Source organism: Bos javanicus, chromosome 1 (assembly GCF_032452875.1).
Source record: "Bos javanicus breed banteng chromosome 1, ARS-OSU_banteng_1.0, whole genome shotgun sequence".
NCBI classification, from domain to species: Eukaryota; Metazoa; Chordata; class Mammalia; order Artiodactyla; family Bovidae; genus Bos; species Bos javanicus.
In genome coordinates, this window is record NC_083868.1 from 157,173,214 (window position 1) to 157,195,391 (window position 22,178).

The 22,178-nt window shown below is 49.4% G+C and overlaps 1 protein-coding gene across 1 annotated transcript in view; it reads left to right on the forward strand.

Annotated features, from left to right (window-relative positions):
• Window positions 1-22,178, forward strand: part of KAT2B (lysine acetyltransferase 2B) — a 98,606-nt gene that overhangs the window by 41,503 nt on the left and 34,925 nt on the right. Inside the window, 5 exon segments of the mRNA XM_061425474.1 lie at window positions 2,818-2,963; window positions 7,233-7,325; window positions 8,629-8,810; window positions 16,475-16,666; window positions 21,326-21,432. Of these exon segments, the coding sequence (XP_061281458.1) occupies window positions 2,818-2,963; window positions 7,233-7,325; window positions 8,629-8,810; window positions 16,475-16,666; window positions 21,326-21,432 (720 nt within the window).

The window sequence follows — 22,178 nt, forward strand, 5'->3', positions numbered from 1 at the left end:
TAGGCAAGTTGGCTGACCTAGAGAAGAGCAGACTAGTGTCTCAAAATACCCATTTATGGATTTTGATGGATATGGATCCATATAAATTTATGGATCAGAAACGGAGGGGTAAGGAAACACAGTACAGAGACCATTTAATTCTGGCAAGCCCCAGGCAGAAGGATGCGTTCGCTTCTTTAGGGTCATACACAGGTGGGCAGGTTCAGGGTACCTCCCTGGGAGCGAAACTGGAGCTCTTTAGTTTAAGAGAGGCAGTGGGGCAGGGGGTCATTCACAGGTGGGCAGGCTCACAGTACCTCCCTGGGAGCGAAACTGGAGCTCTTTAGTTTAAGAGAGGCAGAGGGGCAGGGTTCTCTGAGGCAGGCCATTATGTACGATTATAACAACAAAGACAGGAGTTCAAGTCTTAGCCTGGAGTCAAAATTAACCCTCCAGGCTACTAAGTACTGATGCCATGTGGTAGGCTGTCCGCTTTCTCACCGTGGGGAAGCGTCTCTTTCTTGGCAGCTTGTCCAGAGCAGCTTTTTTTCTTCTCTGGTGGGTGGTCTACTCCCCCTGTTTTCATCTGATCTCCCCCCTCCACCTCAACCAATTATTCATTCTAGAAGTTTAGCCCTTTCCGTGCACTCCATGGAGCCCCACCCCCGACCTGCCCCTCCCTTCTTTCCGGAGGAGAATCCCCACGGTCTTCGGCTGTAAGAGTCGCCCTGGGTCCAGCAGAGCCTCGCCCTCCTCCCTCTGGGAACCTGCTGTTGTGTTTCCAAGTTCCTGCATCACCAGCTCTGGTTCTCTGTACCCGGGGTCACACAGAGCTTGAAGGAGAGATGACGGATTCCCTTCTGGGCAGAGTCAGAAGCAGGTAGACCTCCTCAGGTCTCCTGTCTTAAACATTTAAATTTCCATCTAAAAAATAAATAAATAAATAAATTTCCATCTAGCCTGCTCTTCACCATGTGCAGGAGGCGGTGCTAGTGGTGAAGAACCCGCCTGTCAGCAGGAGACTTGGGGTGCAGGTTCGATCCCTGGGTCGGGAAGATAACCTGGAGGAGGGCAGGGCAACCCACTCCATATTCTTGCCTGGAGAATCCATGGACTGAGGAGCCTGGTGGGCTACAATCCATAGGGTCGCAAAGAGTCGGACACAACTGAAGCAACTCAGTGTGCCCTTGAAAAAGGCAAGGAAAGGCCCACCTCTGCTCTCCACAGTTGAGACTTTCTTTAGAAGTCATCTCAAGCACTTCTAGGTCCAAGGATTTTCAGCCAGCACACCAAGAGCTCTGCCTCAAAGGATCGCTCTTGCAGGGCCTCTGTCTGTCAGCAAGTGTAGTGACGGTTCCTGGAGACAGACTGAGAGCTGGGCCGCCTCCCGGAGGTGCTCCTGGTGGCTTCTCGGCCGGCTTACCTCCGGAGACCCTCACGGCCCCCAGAGACCCTCGCGGCCCCGAGAGACCCTGGCGACCTCCAGAGACCCTCGCGACCCCGAGACACCGTCGCGACCTCCAGAGACCCTCGCGGCCCCCAGAGACCCTCGCGACCCCCAGAGACCCTCGCGACGCCGAGACACCCTTGCGACCTCCAGAGACCCTCGCGACCCTGAGACACCCTCGTGACCTCCAGAGACCCTCGCGGCCCCGAGAGACCCTGGCGACCTCCAGAGACCCTCGTGACCCCGAGACACCGTCGCGACCTCCAGAGACCCTCGCGGGCCCAAGAGACCCTCGCGACCTCCAGAGACCCTCGCGGCCCCCAGAGACCCTCGCGGCCCCGAGAGACCCTCGTGAAGCCGAGACACCCTCGCAACCTCCAGAGACCCTCGTGGCCCCGAGAGACCCTCATGACCTCAAGAGACCCTTATGGTCTTGAGAGACCTCGAGAGACCCTTACGAGTGAGGAGGACGTGAAGCGAATCAGCTAATCATCCAAAAAGCACATGTGTTCTTGCTTCAGGATTGGAGTCAGAGCTGCTTTGCCTTCAGACCGTGTCTCCGCCTTGCGGGCTGACACTGGAGGAGACAGCGTTCAGTCTCAGCCTGTTTTCTCAACCGTAGAACAGGGTTACTCAGACCTACCTCATGAGATGCTTTGAGGATAAAATGTGTTCACCTCGAAAAGTGGACTGGATTTGGGTAGAAGAGAGGACCGGGGCCTGGGAGGGGCGCGATATGGATAGTTCACCTAACGATAGTGAGGCCACAGAAGGAGGCAGGGAAGGCGGTTTGGGGCGCGACCTTGGAGGATGCTGACTCTTGAACGCAAACTGGCCTCAGGGTTTCGCTGTAGAGACTGAGCTTCCAGTGTGTCTCAGGGCTGAGGAGAAAGGCTTCATTCAGATTTTACTGATATTTTTTCAGTTTTTACTGAGATGTGATGTTCTTGGCCACCAGAACTGTTCGCAGGACTTAGATCTAAACGCTTAGGGAGTTTCGTTTCTGTGTCCTCTGAATCCACAGTCCTCAGATCCTAGATCCAGGCTCCACGGCCACAGGGCCCTCTTGGCCTGACGGGAGTTGGCTTCTATAGGGACATAGCAGAATTTAACGTAAGTCAGTTTTGTGAGCAGACTTCAGTCTTGTAGCAGTTCAGAAAGTTCCTCTATTTACAATGCAATCTGATGTATTGGTATTCCAGAAGGTTCCTGGGAGAGAATGTTCCAGACTGGGACTTCCCTGGCAGTCTGGTGGCTAAGACTCCATGCTTCCAGTGCAAGGGGCATGGGTTTGGCCCCTGGGTGGGGACTGGACCCCACAGGCGGAGAAGCCTGGCTGTAAGGAAGGGGTGAGCTGTGCTGACTCCCACTGTGCTCCTTTCTGTCCACAGCTGCTCACGTGTCGCATCTGGAGAACGTGTCGGAGGAGGAGATGAACAGACTGCTGGGCATCGTGCTGGATGTGGAGTATCTCTTTACCTGCGTCCACAGGGAAGAAGATGCCGACACCAAGCAGGTTTATTTCTACCTGTTCAAGGTGAGACGTCCACATTTGGAAAGGCTTGCTTCTCCCTCTGTCTGTCCAGATGCAGCAGGTCACGGGCGGCTGGCCCTGGATCTGCGGAGGCGTGTTTCTCCAGGGCACTCTGCTGTGGGCACCGTGCTTGGAGTGCACCCCTCTCCCTGAGTGCCGCCTATGTGTCGGCCGAGTTGGGTATCTTTATGCTCGTGGATTTCTTCCCATCACGCCCTGTTCATCCCTCCATCCATCCATTTGTCCGTCCAAGCATGTGTCCAACCGTCTGCCCATCTGACAAGGACTTAGTGCACGCCTTCTCTATGCGGGTGCTCGTGTGGGCGTGAAGCCTGGGTCCCTGGGCAGCGAAGTCCTTGGCTTCGTAGAGTTTAGGTTTCAGTAGGAGAGGCGGAGACCGTCAGCAGGTCTGCAGTGTGCGGCCCGAGCCTGCAGAGTGAGTGCGCTCCGCTTGTGAGGGCGCCGGCGGGCGGGGACTAGGGCCAGGAAGACTAGGGCCAGGGAGGATGAGCTGACGGCTGCACAGCGACGCGAGCAGGGGCCAGGGGCTGCCCCTGAAGAGGGCTGCGGAGGCGCCTTCTGGGTGGGGCGCGGTCACACGGCGTCAGACCCCCGGTGGGCGTGAAGCCCCCAGCCCAGCCCAGCATGGGGGGTGGTGGGGTGCGTGTGGTCACAGAGCATCAAGACCCACAGTGGGCATGAAGCCTCCAGCCCAGTGCGGGGGCCCGGCGGCGGGGAGGCAGGAGGCCTGGCTGGATGGTGGCTGGACTCAGCGTCCTAAGCACAGGAGCGAAGGCTACGGTGGGCGCCTCCCCGCTCCCCACCCCCTGCCTCCTTGGGGAGCAGCCTCAGCTCCAGAGAGTCCCAGTCCTGTTTCCCTAGATGTGGGTTGGTTTGCACTGACGGGGGGAGGGAAGTGGTGGGGGTGGGTGGGGGAACAGAAGAAATTCAGGTCACCAAAAAGAAGATTCGCAAAGGTGGCTGACAGAAGGAATAATTAAAAAAACCCCAAACCGACCATTCCGGGCTCTGTAGACTATACTGTGTTGTGTAGCCCTTACAAGGACCTTAAAAACAAAACCCCGAACCCTTCACCGGAGCTGACACCCAGGAGGCGTTTGTATCTCCTCGCGAGGCTGGGCTTCATTTCCTGTGACCAGGAGTTTGCTCTTTTGCTCTGGCAGCCAGGAATCTTGGCAGGTTTCCCACCCAGTTCTGTCGCTTTGGGTTGGGGCAGGGAGTGCCCGAATTTACCTGATACATAATGCTTCCTTTGCTTCTTCTGTTAACTTTTGTCTTTGAGTGTAGTGGGATATTCGGGGTCGACAGGGGCAAGAGTGGGAAAGACGATTATATTTTTAAACATTGGAATCTTGTGGGGATTTTAACCAAAAAGGTAAGTAATGGGGGGAGGGGGTGAGAGAGAGCACAGCTGTTAGCAGGCACCGGACTCCTCCAGGTGACAACTTGTTGACATGACCGTGGGCCTGAGTCATCTGGACTGAAGCCCGCCAGCTTCATGCTGTTTAGAGCGTCTTTGGAAAAAACTCTTAGTTGGAGAAAAACAGCGTCTGCATGGCTGCGACTATGATTTGTCCTGGAACTCAGCTCCCTGGCGGCTGGCTCCCCAGCGCCCTGCTGGGGGGGAAGGTTTCCATCCTGGTGACCTCTGCTCAGTTCTGTTTAGAACCACGTAAGAGGCAGAAAATGCCGCTCTGCCTTTTTCCTCTCATCTTTACCAGTACACATGTATTTGCTCCTGAGAACAAAATCCAAAATACTCCGCATTCTCCCCTCCCCTCCCCCAACGTCACTCGCTGGGCAAGTGTGTAATAAATCATCCATTTCTTCTTAGCTTTGGAAAAGCAATTCCTGTGTCTCCTATGTCTCTAAATTAAACAGCAATTACACATTTTAGTGTATTTTGGAAACTTTTGCCCTAGATGTTGAAAATGAACTCAGTGAAAAGCTGCTTCCTGAAGCTGATTCTGCCCTGGAGCCCATCGGCGTGGTGCCAGAGCACAGCTGGCTGCTCCCAGGCCTGGCTGCACCCCTTAGTGACGTGACCTCGGCCAGGTCGGGCCGTTTGCTTATCTGTAAAGTGTAGATCGTGCTGCACGTGCGGCTGAGTTCCTCGCTGGTCACCCGAAACTACCACAACATTGTTAATCAGCTGTACCCCAGGACAAAATGTTTTTGGTGTTAAAAAAAGATTAAAAGTGTAGACCATGATATGATAGCACTTCCCTCAAAAGGCTGCGAGGAGGATTCGTGAGATAGTACAGGTCGAGCTACAGAGGGTGCTTGGCAAGTAAGGGGGCAAATGCTGCTGCTGCTTGGTAACATTTTTATGTTGAATATTTGCCTGTTTATCCCAGCTCCATCCTGTTTTAGACAAGGAAGCTAAGACTCAGCATCTCCCCTATTCATCCATCTGCCTCCAGATTGAAACCCCCGATGGATCAGGTTTCCAAATGATTTTAACTGGGGAAGAAAAGTAGACAGCCCAAATTATTTGTATCTAAATGTGATGATCAGCCTTTGCATATCCTTAGAAACATAGAACAACTCATCATTATGGCACCTTTATTTTTGTAAAGATGGGTATGATGCCCTGAAAGGATCAGCAAATGCTCACTGTGAGTAATTGATACGGCACCTCCAGAAGAACTGAGGTCTTTGTCAGACCCAGCCTGGGGGGAACACAGGGTGCTCTTCCACCTCGGGCAGCGTCATCTGTTTCCACTAATTCCTGGGAGAAAGTTTGCCATGTTTTGTTTCTGTTGAAAAAGCAATCAATAGAGAAAGGAGGGAAAGATGTAAATAAATGTGTAATAAATAAATAATACGTGGGTGAGTGGATAAACGAGTGATTGCATATGTGTCATAACTGGCCTGTGTGAAGGGTCATGGAAGGGTCACACGAAGGTGGAAGGTAAGAAGTTCAGTATCAAATGTATTTTCAAGTTGGGTCTTGATGACTGGCTCTGTGTTCTTTCTCCCTCTGGTATTTGCTCTTTGAGGAGCTGGAATTCCCGTGGCCGGGATTCAGAGTGGTGTTTTGTTCTGTGGGCTCAGTGATGCCAGGACCCTTGGCGTGCACTCTGCACTCTGCGTGTGGAGAGGGAGTGGGAACAAGCCCGCGACCATGCGCGGCGCCCGCAGGAGCCCTCGGCGGCCCCTCGGGGCTGGGACCGCGCCTGTGACACGCGGCCGCTGCACACAGCTCCTGTGTACAGAGTGGGCCTCGGCCTTTTCTGGGTTAGAGCAGGCCCCCCAGGGCGTGAGCACCCCTGCATGGCCTGGGGGCATGTGCGGAGTGTGCTCCAGGCCTCCGAGTTAGCGGAAGCCAGGAGTGGGGTGGTGAGGGGGGTGAGCAGGAGAGGTTTGGGGGTGCGGCGGGAGCCCCCTGGTGCGCGGATTGTGAGACCAGCCCCTCACAGCTCAGGTCAGGACGGGGGCCATGGGGCTCCCTGGTGGTTTCCTGTCTGTTTTGTGAGAATTCACTGGCCTGTAACTGGATGGCACCACTGACTCAGTTGACATGAATTTGAGCAGACTCTGTGAGATTGCAGAGGATGGGCAAGCCTGGTGTGCTGCCATCCGTGGGGTTGCAAAGAGTCAGATGTGACTTGGAGACAGCAGCAACATAATTAAGATAAATGGAATATGGTGACTTCCCTTCCAAAGGCTCTCTGCGTGGGACAAGGAGTATTTTAGAGAAAAGCCTAAGCTTACATGTGTCAGAGGAAGATTTTAAAATGAAGACTAAATTTGGTACTCTTATGGATTACTTCTGATTCACATCTTGGTTGATTAAACGCCTTACGAAGAAAACAGCTCCAAGGTCTCGGGTCCTCTGACCACCTGCTGGGGCAGCCTCACAGGACGGGACCCTTGAGCTCCTCGAGGCTGCCGTCACCCCTCACCTTCCTCAAACGCCGTTGCATCCAATTGTGTCCCATACCTGTCCTCCCTTCACACTCAGTACACCCTTTCTCAGCTGTGACGCCTTCCCTCAGTCCCAGATTTCTGAGCTCTCAGCTCTGAGCTTAGACAGCACTTACTGCCTTTGCAATTTATTTGGAATGTTTCTGCTGCCAACTTGAATTGTTTCTTTTCTTCCTTTTGTATGTGGGAGACAGCATGATATGACCTGGCCCAGCACCATTATGTGGCCCTTTTCTCCCCAACAAGATTGTAAGCTTGGAGATGCCAGTGTGTGTGTGAGAGAGAGATGGACACTGATTTTTTAAAAATGATTTCTTACAGCTCTTGAGGAAGTCTATCTTACAAAGAGGAAAACCTGTGGTTGAAGGTTCTTTGGAGAAGAAGCCCCCTTTTGAAAAACCTAGTATTGAACAGGTAAAAAAATAAGAGAAGCCCCCTTTTAAAAATTGCTTTAAGGCTGAACAAACCTCATCTTCATCTTCATAGCTGGCTTAGAGATGTTCAAGTCTGTAAGAATCGTCTCAAGCCCTTTGGATCAGAAGTGAATACTCCATGTAGTAAATGATTCAGCTTTTGTCTCTTAGGTTGCTGAATGCTCAGAATTCACTGTGTATTTGGGAAATAAAAAAAAAATTAAGTAGAACATGTAGTTCGTCAGAACACATGAAATGGGCTTTTTCTTGGTGTTGACGTTTTAAAATTAAGTCTTTGTCCCCGTGTTTGGCACTGTTGAAAAGTCTATTGAGGTGAGGGAATTCAGGAGCAATGTGAAGAACATTGTAAGTCAAGCAAAAAGCACAGAAAAGAAATAAGATTTTGTATCCAGAAATTGGCTTCCTGCCACATGATTCCTGCCACGAAACTGAGATCCACTTGGGGCATCTGTTAATATGTACAGACCTTTCCTGTTAGGTGTTGTCAGGATCTGTCATCAGTATCAATTTTTTAGCCTCTCATTATTTTCTTAAGTAAATATCAAACACTCTGGACTGAGTTTCCTGATGAGAGTAGTTACAGAAGACATGATATGAGATACAAATAAGTGTATTTTATCAGTCAGTTTTTAGTAGAAGAAATGTTGTCTTCAAACCCTACAAAATAAGATTTCATTGTTACTTTATTTGAAGTTAAATTAGATGAGAGTGTTCTGAAGACAGATTAAATTAATCCACAGATTTTTTTCAAAAGCTCATATCAAAATTACTCAAAATGTAAGAATTTTGGGGGGGGGTAAGTTTACTAAAAACTGAAAGGATGACAGTAAAGAGTTTAAAGTCTCGTGGTTTAGTTCATTGCAAGGCCTTGCTAGCAGACTTTTGATTAAAATTTTGTGAATGTAAAAACAGATTTATGCAAGAATCTCATTATATGTGAGCTCCTGTTTTGATTGCACAGCAAGAGTTATTCTGCAAAACAGCCATATTTTATTGTTTAGGGGGTTTGACCTTTTCAGCCCACTGTGTTGATTTTTTTGTTGGTTCATAATTGCAGCAGGCAGAGAATTGCAGCTCCCAGCTTCTGTGTCTTGTCACTTTTCATAGGCTGTGATCTGAGGCATGATTCCCTCTGGGCATTCCTGTGTTCTAATGGAAAGAAAAAGAGGTTTTTGTGAATAGAGAACTGTCTGTTCTTTTGCTAATGGCCACCACTGGTGCTGACTGGGTGGGCATTCAGGATTGCAAAGCTGCATGAGTAAACTGCCTTCCCTCCTTTTAAGGGTGTGAATAACTTTGTACAGTACAAATTCAGTCACCTGCCACCCAAAGAAAGGCAAACGATCGTTGAGCTGGCAAAAATGTTCCTGAACCGTATCAACTATTGGCATCTGGAGGCACCATCTCAGCGAAGACTGCGCTCTCCCAATGATGACATCTCTGGGTACAAGGAGAACTACACCAGGTGAGCGGGGCTGGCTCCTCCCCTCTGGCCTTGATATTCTGAGTGTGAAGGATCCGGATCATTTAGAGCTGAACTACTTAGTACAATAGTTGCCCACCACAAGTGGCCACTGAGCCCTGGAAGTGTGGCTGGCCTGAATTGAGATTTCCAAGATTGTACAAAAAAAGAACGTGAAGTATTTCATTAATCATTTTTTATATCGATTGCATGTTGAAATGGTAGCATTTTGGATATATTAAGTTAAATAATAAGTTAAAGTTAATTTCACCTGTTGCTATTTACTTTTTTAATGTGACTACTGGGAAATTTAAAATTACATATGTGGCTTGCATTGTATTTCTATTGAGCACTGCTGGTCTAGATATTATGACTCTGTGATTATTATACAGAGACCTTATTCTGAAAAAAAAAATGCAGTGCCCAAGAATATCAGTTCAGTTCAGTTCAGTCACTCAGTCGTGTTCAACTCTTTGCGACCCCATGGACTGCAGCACGCCAGGCCTCACTGTCTATCATGAGCTCCCAGAGCTTGCTCAGACTCATCTCCATTGGGTGGGTGATGCCATCCAACCACCTCATCCTCTCTTGCCCCCTTCTCCTCCTGCCTTCAATCTTTCCCAGCATCAGGGTCTTTTCCAGTGAGTCAGTTCTTCACATAAGGTGGCCAAAGTATTGGAGCTTCAGCTTCAGCATCAGTCCTTCCAGTGAATATTCAGGGTTGATTTCCTTAAGGATGGACAGTTTTAATCTCCTTGCAGTCCAAGGACTCTCCAGAGTCTTCTCCAAAGAAGGAAAGACCACCATAGTCTCAGGACTTTGGTGTAAATATAATAGTGTTATATACATGGTCTCACAGTCTTCGTCTCTTTAAATACGTATTTTACATTTGTTAGGATGAAAGAAAAGACAGCGTTTGCATCTTCTTTGTCCACCCCTCCCCTGCCACGCTTAAACATTTTACTGGTTACATTATTCTCTGTTGATGCAACTTTTCTCTGTTGGTGGACATCAAACTCTGCACATACTCTTGATTATGTGTATTTTTTCTAAAATGGGAATTTATTTTTATTACCTATGATTTGCAGAATAATAGAATTGAGTTTATGACTTAAGCTTCATAAACGTGGACCATACAAAATAGTGTGACATATTCATTTTTAAGGAAGAGAGTGGCTTGTATTATCTACTTTATTCACCTTTTTTATAACTTTTCCCATTTACATTTTATAGGCATATCAAGCTTGCTTCAGGGTTTTTTGTTTTTAGCCTTTTTTTCCCCCTTGAGTTAAAATAAGCAATGTTTTTTGACAACCTGTAAAGATAACTTGTACTCAGATTTAACCACAGATAACAAGTAGAAATGGGTAGAGTTAAAGCTAAACTTTCCTCTCTAATTACTGACCTGATGTTATGAGTAACATCCCAAGTTTTCGCCTCTCACCCAGCCTTTTACAATATATACTATTTGAATTATAAAGTATTTTATCTTAATAAGTGTAAATAGGATTTGCAGATTGCTTCATAATCCACTTTTAAAATGATACCTTTATTTTCACATCTTCATTTCAGAGTGTTGAATTATTGCTAGTTCCTATATTATTGTAACTCTATAATGAGTTGAAATAGTAGAACTCTCTCTCTCTCTTTCTATATATATATATATATATATGGGGAGAGCACGGGATCTGGGGTTGCTGAAGGAAGGGCGGTGACAGCCCAGAGTCCAGCAGGGTCCGGGGCCAGCCTCCCCCGGGGCGGAGGGTGCATCCCTCCTGAGTGGGTGCATCCCGCTGGAGGCGGTGACTGGCTGACCCCTGGGTGGGCGACCTGCAGCCTCGGTGGGTGATAATAGGGAAGCTCCCCTGGCACCTGGCCTGCCGGTGAAGAGGGGAAGCGGGGAGGACCAACCTGTGAACGCTGTGAGATGGTCCGCTCGCTTAAAGTCAGACCTCAGGGTCCTGACCACTTGAGAAGCGAGGAAAGCTCACACTGACCGTCTCACTGTGATGCCGTTTCTCAAACGCAGCCCTCTTACCCCTGTGGGCAACACGGCCCGTGGGGATGGCGGGAGCCGGGGCCCTGGAAGGGTGGCTCAGCTTGTCCGTGCGGTCCAGTTCTTTGGGAAGATTCTGGAATCACAGCACGAAGGTGGGAGAGACAGGATCCTCGTGGACAGGATAGACTCAGAAAGTGATTGTGTTCCTTATCACGTGAGGACTTACCCCATGAAAGATGAAATGCTTGCTGAACAGTAGAACTGCTTGTATTACTTATACTCTCTGTTCTGAAGTTAGGCAAAATGTAAGTATTTTATATGTTGAAAAATCTGATATATTAATGTTAACATATACTTAACCTTAATAATCTATATGAGTATATATTAAATGTACCTTTATATGTCCTCCAGAAGTCACTGTGGTTTTAGAGACAGACCCAGACAAATATTTTGAAATTTTCTGATGGTGTGCTAATATAATTCCATGAGAAAATAGCTGGAAAAGTGTTGGAGGAATATAACTTCTTAAAATACATCTGACCAACAGAATATCCTAAAGTGAAGTGTAAGTTGCTCAGTCCTGTCTGACTTTTTGTGATCCCGTGGACTGTAGCCCACCAGGCTCCTCTGTCCATAGGATTTCCCAGGCAAGAATACTGGGGTGGTTTGCCATTTCCTTCTCGTGGAGATCTTCCCAACCCAGGGATCAAATCCGGGTCTTCTGCATTTCAGGTGGATTCTTTACCATCTGAACCCCCAGAGAAGCCCATGCTAAAGGAATGTGGCAAATTATTAGCCTTAGATTCTGAGCTGTGCAGAACATCTCAAAATTAGAAGTTACGCTTATCCTGGGGAGATGTTTTGTAAGAGTCCAAGCGAATTAGAGATGACTAAATTCAGTCTGGTGAAAGCTTGCTGTAACTACCGCACTGTGGGGCATGGACCATCACCAGGCTTCCTGAACGTTCGTAGTTAGGTGTGTCATCCTGGGACTGTGGGAGGAACAGCGTGAGGGGGCTTCAGAGAGCCAGCTGCTAGTCTGGACTCTGAAAGTAACTAGCCTTTCGTGCGGGAAAACCGGGCGGGGTCACCTAATCCCTGAGAGCCGCAGGACTTTCCATCCAGCAGGGAGTAGGCGCCATGGCCTTCCGCACTCAAGTCCTCCAGCTCTACTCATGTCTTAGAGAAAGCAGGGCACTGCAAGTAATCCCAGTGCTATGAAAACCTGAGCGCTGTTTGAGCAGTCAGTGACTCGCACGCCATGCTGTCTCTGTTAGGCATATGAAAATGACTGAACCGTCCTTTCACTTCTTTTGAGAAGACCTGAAACCAGAGGTTTAGGTCCAGTCTTGTTTTCCAGGTTAGTCTTTAGAGGAACGTCTGAGCAGCAAGACACACAGCCATTCCTGTTTGCTTCTGTCTCACCGCACGCCTGGACCGTGTCAATGACTACAACACCCAAAAAACCCAAAACATGTTGACTCATCTCCTGTCTTTTCATACAGCGCCCTTAGACATTTATAAGATTAGTTTTGGAAGCAAAAACAGAACTAAACTAAAAAAGTATAAACTTAAGTACTATAAAGTGATTTTCAGAGGAAATAAATGAAAAGCTTTTATTTGACAATTTTGACTAGATAATATTAATCTACATTGCCTTCCTCTGCCCTGTGGAGAGTGAATGACCTGTTAAGCACTTCAGATAACATTTTATGATTGTATAATATTTATCACTAACCTTGTTGTAACAGAAATAGCATCTGTCTTCAGTAGAGTCTCAGACATCTGTGTCCTCCATAGATAGGAATGCTCTTCAGACTCAAAACCTGCCCAATAGAATATAACATGATCCACAAATGTGAGCCACATCTGTAATTTGACATTTTCTAGTAACTACATTTAAAAAGAATAAACAGGACACTAATATTAATAATGTTTTATTTGACCCAATGTATAAAAATGTTATCACTTCACATGGAATCAATATGAGCAATTATTAATGATGCCTTTTACTTTTGTTTGTACTAAATCTTTCAAATCCAGTGTGGGGGGTTTATAATTAACGCATATTTTAATTCATTCACTACATTTTAAGTGGTTAAAGCTAAATGGAGTTCTACCAAAACAGTAAAGTTGTATTTAATGAAAATGTATTTCTCAGGGTTTCCATTTGAAAGTAAATTTTTAAATATTTTTTCCTCTATTTATTTTAAAATTTCAGTGTTGTTGATTTACAGTGGTGTTAGTTTCAGGCGTATAGCAGAATGATTCAGACATATGTGTGTGTGTGGTAAAGAACCTGCCTGCCAACGCATGAGACGTACGTAAGAGATGCGGGTTCAATCCCTGGGTCAAGAAGATCCCCTGGAGAAGGAAATGGCAACCCGCTCTGGTATTCTTGCCTGGGGAATCCTGTGGACAGAAGAGCCTGGCAGGCTACAGTCCATGGGGTCACAAAGAGTCAGGCACGACTGAGCTACTGCACATGCATATATATTAAGAGAATATAACTTTATTCTTTTCAGAGTCTTTTGCATCGGGGTTTATCACAGGGTAGTTCACTGTGCTATACAGTAGTCCCTTGTTGGTTGAAAGTAAGTTTTAAATTGATTGAAATTAGTTGTTGCTCAGCCACTTTGTGACCCCCTGGACGGTGGCACGCCAGGCTTCCCTGCCCTGCACCATCTCCTTTTGCTCAGACTCACGTCCATGGAGTTGGTGACTCCATCAGCCACCTTGTTCTCTGTGTCCCCCTCTCCTGCCTTAAATCCTTCCCAGAATCAGTCTCTTCAGGAAAACAAACGTGGTTACCAGAGAGAAAAGGGGTGGGGGCGATGAATCAGGAGTTCGGGGCTCGCAGACGCAACTGCTGTGTATAAAACAGATAAACGCAAGGACTGACTGCAGCAGCACAGGGAACCACGCTCAGTGCTTTCTAATAATAACCTACAAGGGAAAAGAATCTGAAAAGAATCTGCATGTGCACACACGTAAACCTGAATCACTTTGCTGCGTACCTGAAGCTGGCACAGCCTTGTACCAGCTATACTTCAAGTAAAGTCAAAAAGAAAAACGTGTTTTCATTTATCCAAGTGCTCAGCAGTTACACATGGCTGGTGGCTACACAGCTGTACTGGTTCTTGTACACTGTCAACGGGTGTACAGCAGTCTTGTCATCACGGAAGCCTTTATCGGACAGTACTTCTAAATCCTTAAATCCTTAGATCTCCCATTGCACCACATTGGACATACTTTTATTAAGATTTACAGTCTTATGATCGCCTAAGTCTCATGAAATTGATCTGATGGTTATGGTTTGTGATTACATTTGTACTTTCATAATGTGTTCCCTGGGAGCTGGCCTGCCTTCAACTCCAAATATTTTATTTTTATTTTTTTTAACTCCAAATATTTTAACTTCATTAAGTGGCCATGGACTAACTTCCAGCAAAGACTAGCTTTGAAGGTGATGAATTTCTATATGATGTGCCTTATAAATTACAAGATAAATGCATCCTTTAGTTTTTTCTGCTGCCAAGGTCACTCTTGACACAGCACAGCACTCAAGATGCCCATCTGGGTCCTGTATGGTAGAGTGACATTTGGGTGTGAATTAGAGAGGAACAGAAATAGTAGCAGGGTTTTAAGGTTAATTTTGAATCTAGGTAGATGAACTCACACTAATGAAGGTTTTCTTCCCCAAAGATGAAACGGCCCCACCCCATACACAGGGGAGCTATGAAATAATTCAGAGTAACATAAAGAATAAGTCAAAAAGCCTGAGTAGGTGAACATTACTCCACTCTTTATTGAGGACGGACAGTCATCAAGCCTCCTCCAGCCATCTGGGCATGTGGGAACTCAGCCGCCCACCTGAAAGGGTGCCAGAAAGGGGTCCCTTGTGGGGTAGAGGGTCCTATATGGGGAAAGGGGTCCCCTGCCTGGCAGAGGGTTCCATCTGGGGAGAGAGGTCCCCTGTGGGGCAGAGGGTTCTATCCAGGGATAGGGGTCCCCGGTGGGGCAGAGGGTTCCATCCAGGAGAGAGGGGTCCCCTGTGGGGCAGAGAGTTCTATCTGGGGAGAGGGGTCCCCTGCAGGGCAGAGGGTTCTACCTGGGGAGAGGGGTCCCCGGCGGGGCAGAGGGTTCCATCTGGCGAGAGGGGTCCCTGGTGAGGCAGAGGGTTCCGTCTGGGGAGAGGGGGAGAGGGGGAGAGGGGTCCCGGCGGGGTGGAGGGTTCCATCTGGGGAGAGGGGTCCCTGCGGGGCAGAAGGTCCTATCTGGGAAAGGGGTCCCTGGCGGGGCAGAGGGTTCCATCTGGGGAGAGGGATCCCTGCGGGGCAGAGGGTCCTATCTGGGAAAGGGGTCCCTAGTGGGGCAGAGGGTCCTCTCTCGGGGAGAGGGGTCCTGGCGGGGCGGAGGGTTCCATCTGGGGAGAGGGGTCCCTGCGGGGCAGAGGGTCGTATCTGGGAAAGGGGTCCCTGGCGGGCGGAAGGTTCTATCTGGGGAGAGGGGTCCTGGGTCGGGCAGAGGGTTCCGTCTGAGGAGAGGGGTCCCCGGCGGGGCAGAGGTTTCTATCTGGGGAGAGGGGTCCCGGGAGTGGCGGAGGGTTCCATCCGGGGAAAGGGGTCCCCGCTGGGGCAGAGGATCGTCTCTGGGGCAGAGGGGTCCCTGCGGGGCAGAGGGGTCCCTGCGGGGCAGAGGGTCCTATCTGGGAAAGGAGTCCTGGTGGGGTGGCGGGTTCCATCTGGGGACAGGGGTCCTGGCGGGGCGGAGGGTTCCGTTTGGGGAAAGGGGTCCCCGTTGGGGCAGAGGATCGTCTCTGGGGAAGAGGAGTCCCGGTGGGGCAGAGGGTTCCATCTGGGGAGAGGGGTCCCTGGTGGGGCAGAGGGTTCCGTCTGGGGAGAGGGGTTCTCTCCCTGAAGAGGGGGAGCTGGGTCCTCCTCCGAGGAGCAGGACTTGGGCACTGAAGTCCGGTCCCTCCCTGGTCTCCGCTGCCTGCTGGGCCCCCCTGCCCCCACTGCCGGGAATTTCAGGCCTTGAGTCTCCGGGAGGCCCTGGAGCAGGTGGTGGCGGATGAAGGTTCGTTTTCCAGCTTCTCGGCTGACGCGGCGTTCTGAATCTGCCTTGCATCAGCCCTGTGCCCCACTCTGTGCTCAGGCGTCAGGAAAGGCCTGGTTTCCCTCGGGGCCCGGCACCCCTCCAGCCCCACGCGACACCGAGAAGCAGTTTTGACTCTGAGTCACTGAACATGGACCTAGGCGACAGATGGTGGAAGCTTATCACTTCCTGCGTTTTGACTGAGTTTTGAGCAGTCGTGGAGATCTTTATCTTCCCACCGAAGCTGTGGGGGTGTGAGTGCTGCGTAGGCATTTTAAAGAAGCCTTAAGTTCAAGAGGGTTCAGTGGAGGAGTTCTGTTTCTCCTCCAAAAGGGACATCCTCTGTTCCCTTGAATCCATCCTCCTGTTGAAAGGATGCTGCAGACTGGAGTGATTCTCGTAGAGCTGGGCCTGAGGGCTCTGGCAGGGTGAGCCAGCATCTGACCCGCTGATGGTGTTTCCCGGCGCGTCTGCAGCCTGGTCTCCCGCCGAGGGCGACGGTGTCGAGCAGCGTCCTGGGTGTTCCTCGTGCGGGGCTCGCGGGTGCTGATGCTGTGGTCTCCCCGTGCAGGTGGCTGTGTTACTGCAACGTTCCCCAGTTCTGCGACAGCCTGCCGCGGTACGAGACGGCCCAGGTGTTTGGGAGGACGCTGCTGCGCTCCGTCTTCACTGTGATGCGGCGGCAGCTGCTGGAGCAGGCGAGGCAGGAGAAGGACAAACTGCCGCTGGAGAAGCGGACTCTGATCCTCACACACTTCCCGAAGTAAGGGAGTGCTCCTGCGGGTCTTTGTTCCGTGCCACGCTTGAGATGGACGGACGCACACCGAAGCTTCAGGGACAGAACTGGAGAGGTGGGGGGCGGGACCCCCATCCTCGCATTCCCTTGGGAGCCTCGTGGCGTTTCCAGCCCGTCTGAGATGAGGTTGACTTTGGCTCGACTGCTCCCTTGGCCTGTCTTATCCCTCCCGAGTCTCAGAACACAGGCCGGGGCTGTGTGTGGGGTTTTCAGCTCCAGGGCAGTGGGGACCCTGCAGAAGTGGTCTCCAAGAGGGGGTGCAGGAGAGCCCGGGGCTGTTTCTGGCACCCAGTTCTCCAGAGCTTCCTGAGGCCGCCGGGTCATCCCTGTCTCAGCTGGAACAAACTGGATTCCGAGGGAGGGAGCCAGCCTGGGATAGACCTGTCTCTGGCAGGAGGATCTTCGAGCCTCTGTACTCAGCTTCCCAGGCCCAGACAGGCCTGCCCTTGGGCCCCTTGCTGCTTGAACCTGCTAGACGTCCAGCGTGTAAAGACGCACTTAAATATTTTCCAAATGTAGGAAATAGGTCAGGGTGGTAGGAAGGTACAGTGTATACCATTGAGCTTGGAAATGGGTTTTCAGTGTGAAGAACGCAGACTTTAGCCTAAGTGGCTGGCAGCTGAGGGTGCAGGTGACGACGCATCAGAGCTGTGACGGTGGGGGCGGAAGATGTCATTTGAACAGGCTTTCTAGGTCTGAGAGAGTTCTGTTACGGACAGCTGTGAGGTGGAGAGCAGTTTAGGAGAGGTGCTGTTTTGCTCCTGGAACAAAGATGGATGGAAGCCTGTTTTATCTGAAAAGCTAGATTTTTATGATTGCTGCTATTTCTGGGTTACCTAATTCGTGTCTCAGGAAAGATGATCATTTTAATTTTTAAAGATAAGTTAGGTCCAAAACAACAACAAAAATGATTTTCTGATGGAAACGGACAGAACAATTTGTTTTTGCAGTCTAGCGTGAATCTCCAGTGTTAGGTAGAGGATAATTCTCACGAGCTTTAGCTGAACACGGGTCCCAGTGACCTGGTTTGCAGCGTTTCCTGAGGACAGCCAGCACCCAGGATGAGGCAGGGCCCGAACACTTGGTGTCCTGCAGGGAGGAAGGTCCAGAAGGACTTAAACAGCAGCTCAGTATTGCCCCTAAACAGGTTAGGAACTCTGGGATGCTCCTGTATTTCCGTGGCTGCCTTTTAACTGGTCTAAGCTCCTTTCCTTAGAGATTAAAGTAGTTTTCATGTTTCTCTGTTACATCTGCTGCATAAGCCATGTTTCGTGTGTTCAGATTATAGTTGTCGTCCTGCCTCTGAGCCAAGGGACAGAGGACCCCTCCCTCATCACACCTTTTATGATGCTTAAAGGGAAATTTTAATTATCTTGCATAGGAGAGGATTTTCCCATAGCAAGCTCATTTTCCTTCTTGCAGATATTTGCCAATTCAGTGCTTTGTTCCTTCAGCCTGTAGTTCTGGCGTGCTCACGCCGGTCAGCTGGGAAGGTCAATGCCACTTTCTTTGCTTCTCTGTTACTAGTGGTGGGGTAAAGCTACCACCCACTTCTCCTCCTCAGTCCCTTTCCATGGAATATGACAACAGTGGCGGCTGTTAGGGATTATACCTGCAGACGCGGCAGCAGAGTCTCGTGTACTGAAGCCAGAGGTGCCATTTGGAGCCAGGGCCTGGCTCAACGTCAGGCTGCAGATGCCACTCACCCCATGGGGCCCCTGCTTGTCAGGCGCATCCTCAGGGCTTGCACCTTACTTTCCTGCACTTCCTGCGCTGCCCTTTCTTCCTTCTTTTTCTGGCTGTGCTGCTTGGCAGGCGGGATCCTGGTTCCCCAGCCGGGCATTGAACCCAGACCCCTGCAGGAGAAGAGTGGCCCCAACCTCTGCATCAGCAGGGGCTCCAGCCGTTCCTCCTGCTTGACTTTCGTGTGTGCCGTGCCCCACATGGGCCGAGTCACACAGGTGTTTGAAACGTTAGTGTCTGCATTTCCTTCTAAAAGCAATGAGTGGGCACTTGGTGGAGATGTGACTCAGAGAGAGCAAAGAGGCAAAGGGTCACCGGAGCCCCACCACTGCGGTCTACGTTCTGTGCTTTTAGACATTTCTGTCTTTTTCTCCATGTATTGTGTTCTTTTATCCTACGTACACTTCATGACATTAGATGAGACTGTCTTTTATTGTATTGAAGTAATTATATACATGTATAACACACGCATGACTATTTTCCTAAATTATTAATGGCATTTTTCTTTGGTAAGTCTCTTAGGGCTTCATGAAGTGTTCCTATTGTGTAATTGCTCATAAAGAAGGAGCCTGGGAAAGGAAAGGAAATGTGCTTCTGTGATGAAGGGCAGTCGGGAAGTCTTGAGGGCTGGGCGAGGTGACAGCAGGCTCTGCTGGGCCGCCGGAAGAGATGCGTCCGGAACCTCCCCTCGTCAGCAAGGGCAAGCTGTGATCTCAGTAAGGATGCTGCCTCCTGTTGCTGCCAGTCTTTCTCTGTTAGGTGGGAAACATCCAGAAGTGTTTCAAAGCGTCAGTTAATGGTGATGAGCTTGGCAAAAAGTGGCTCCTGCTGTTTCTTTAAACCATGTGTCCCATGGCGAAGTGCAGCTCGATGTTCGTGCTGCTGCTGCTGCTAAGTCGCTTCAGTCGTGTCCAACTCTGTGTGACCCCATAGACGGCAGCCCACCAGGCTCCCCCATCCCTGGGATTCTCCAGGCAAGAACACTGGAGTGGGTTGCCATTTCCTCCTCCAATGCAGGAAAGTGAAAAGTGAAAGTGAAGTCGCTCAGTCGTGTCCGACCCTCAGTGACCCCATGGACTGCAGCCCACCAGGCTCCTCCGTCCATGGGATTTTCCAGGCAGGAGTATTGGAGTGGGGTGCCATTGCCTTCCCCGATCCTTATTCTTAAATCTTCTGAGTGTGAGAGGCGAGTCAGAAGACCCTCAGGACTTTTCCCACCTGTCTTCACTGTCGAAACCCAGCCTCCCCCTGCCTTCTTTGATTAATGAGGAGATTAGTGGTACTTTCCCTAATTGTGATGATGATGATGTTAATTTTAATCTAAGTCCTTAATCAGTGATCCAAACTTGGTAGGATTCACAATTCAAGTTTTAAGGTAACTTGACCCCTTTATAAAGATAACAGGACTTAGAATATATGTCATAGCTTTGGGGTGGGGGTAGGTCCCCTGAAGAAAATCTATTTATAAAGACTGTAAATAATCTTGCGTATGTTCAGGTCAGATTTTGTTGCTCAATGGATTAGGAAAAATACTTTTTAAAGGGTTTTTGCATTTCTAAATTTCAGTGACGTTTAATCGCTAACCTTTTACTTCGTTGCAATATAAACTTCTTGAAGGCAAGGCAAGGTTGTGTTTACTCTGTCCTCAAGGGCCTGACCCGGCACCTGGCGTGTGGTGGGCATTCAGTGTTGCTGAGTGAATGAAGGAGCACTTTCTCAGCGGTCAGTACCAGCTGAAGCATGGCAGTGTGTTCCTTGCCGCCACCTTGTACAGAAGTTACTGTTGATGTTTCCATTTTATAAAAGGGGAACCGAGGAAGAGGAAAGCTAAGAATTTGTCCCAAGGTCACGGAAATAGTAAGTGGTGAGCTTGGTAGCTGGGTTTTAGACCCTAAGCTCTTAGCCGTTATTCTATATTCCTCCATGGGAATGAATGTGCCCTGAAGAGAGGTTTGCAGGAAGACTTTCCAATACCAGAAGTATAGATTTGTGTTGGTATTTTAATCACAGTCTTTGCATCTGGGGGGAAACATAAGAGCTGTCCAAGGTGCTTCTCGGCGTCTGGTTGCCGGGCCTCTCTCGCGGCCTCCAGTTCAGTGAGCCTGGGTGGGGCTTGGGGGCTGCACTCCGACCAGGCTGTGCAGGTGGTCTCCGTGGGCCCGAAACTTGAGGCCGGCTTGTTTTATGATGTGACAGGAGATAGAACACGGTAGTCAGTCTCGGCCCTGTGGTTCGCTGGCTGTGGGCCTTTGAACCAGTTATTGAGTCTGCCTGTGCACTACGTTACTTTTATCGATGAAATGAGCACAGTGATGGATCCTACCTCATCGGGTTATTCGGAAGAGCGAGTGAATTAATATACGTTCATTGCTTACAACAGTGTCCATCTTATAGTAAGAGCTATGTGTACATGTGTGTGATAAATAAAAATAAAATCTGTAACTCATTGTGTTGATGAGAAGATTCAATAAAACATTCTCAGAACAGTGTAGGCATGTGGCAAGGACTCAGTAAACACGAGCAGCTTTTGTGATGGAAATGACAACCACAGCTCTGAGGAGAGCCGAGCTCTCGGTCCAGGATTCTCCCGGGGGACTTGGTGAAGTGCATTTCCACTGATGTAATTCTCTGTGTGGTCTAGGTTGTATCTATTAATACCTACATGGAGCCCAAAGAGAATACATTTGTAGAAATGCATTTCTGTTTGAATATACCAAGGCTGCCCAATTAAATCATCACCCGGGTCATAACTGACCGACTATTTCATATTTCTGAACTGAGGATGAGATGCTAGTGTTGGTGTGATTACCATGGGTGCCTGGCACTTGTCCCCTAGTAATGTATAACTTGTGATCTCACTCTTGCCTTTATTCTTATGCCTAGGTTTCTGTCCATGTTAGAAGAAGAAGTTTATAGTCAAAACTCTCCCATCTGGGATCAGGATTTTCTCTCAGCTTCTTCCAGAACCAGCCAGCTTGGAATCCAAACAGGTAAAAAAAAAAATTGTTTTTGCATAAATCAGAACACAACCAGGAAGTGTTTGTTGCCCTTACACCGTGCATTTGTTTGCATTTTTCATCAAGAAATTAAAGACTAGAGTCAGCAAAGAAAAGTAAACACTTTGGCAAACCTGGCATCGACATCTCTGTTCCCGAGGAGAGCAGGTGCGAGGCAGACAGCTAAGACCGCTGCAGCTGCTGCTCTGCCCTGAGGTTTGCTCAGCCCGCCCTGCACAGCTGTGCGGAGGGCGAAGCACCCGTCACTCAGGTCTGCAGGCAGACGGCAACTGTTTAAAGACACAGTCTTGGTCACAGCCTGCCCTGCAGTTACGTCTCAGTCTGGCTTGTGAGTCTGGACGTCTGTTTTGAGCATCAGGCTGCTCTCGGGTAACGGTGGGGCCGAGTCTCAGGACGTGCAGTGCCCTGTGGGCTCAGGGCCTCAGCAGGCCTTTGGTGAGGACATGTGGCCTGGAGTCACACTGACTCTGGAGACGGGGTCTGAATTCCTGCCTTGATGCTCAGAAGCCTCGGAGAAGGTTGTCAGGAGGTCCCAGAGCAGGCATTTCTGTGTGGCCTTGGGGAGAGGCAGAACGCAGAATGTTGGTGTCGACTTTTCAGTAGATCTGGTTCAGTGTGTCCCGGGGGCCCGTGAGTGCTGCCTCCAGCAAAGGCCATTTGTTCTTGCCATTCTCCACACCTCTCCTGGTTTGTTTTTATATCCAGCAAAAGTCACCCCT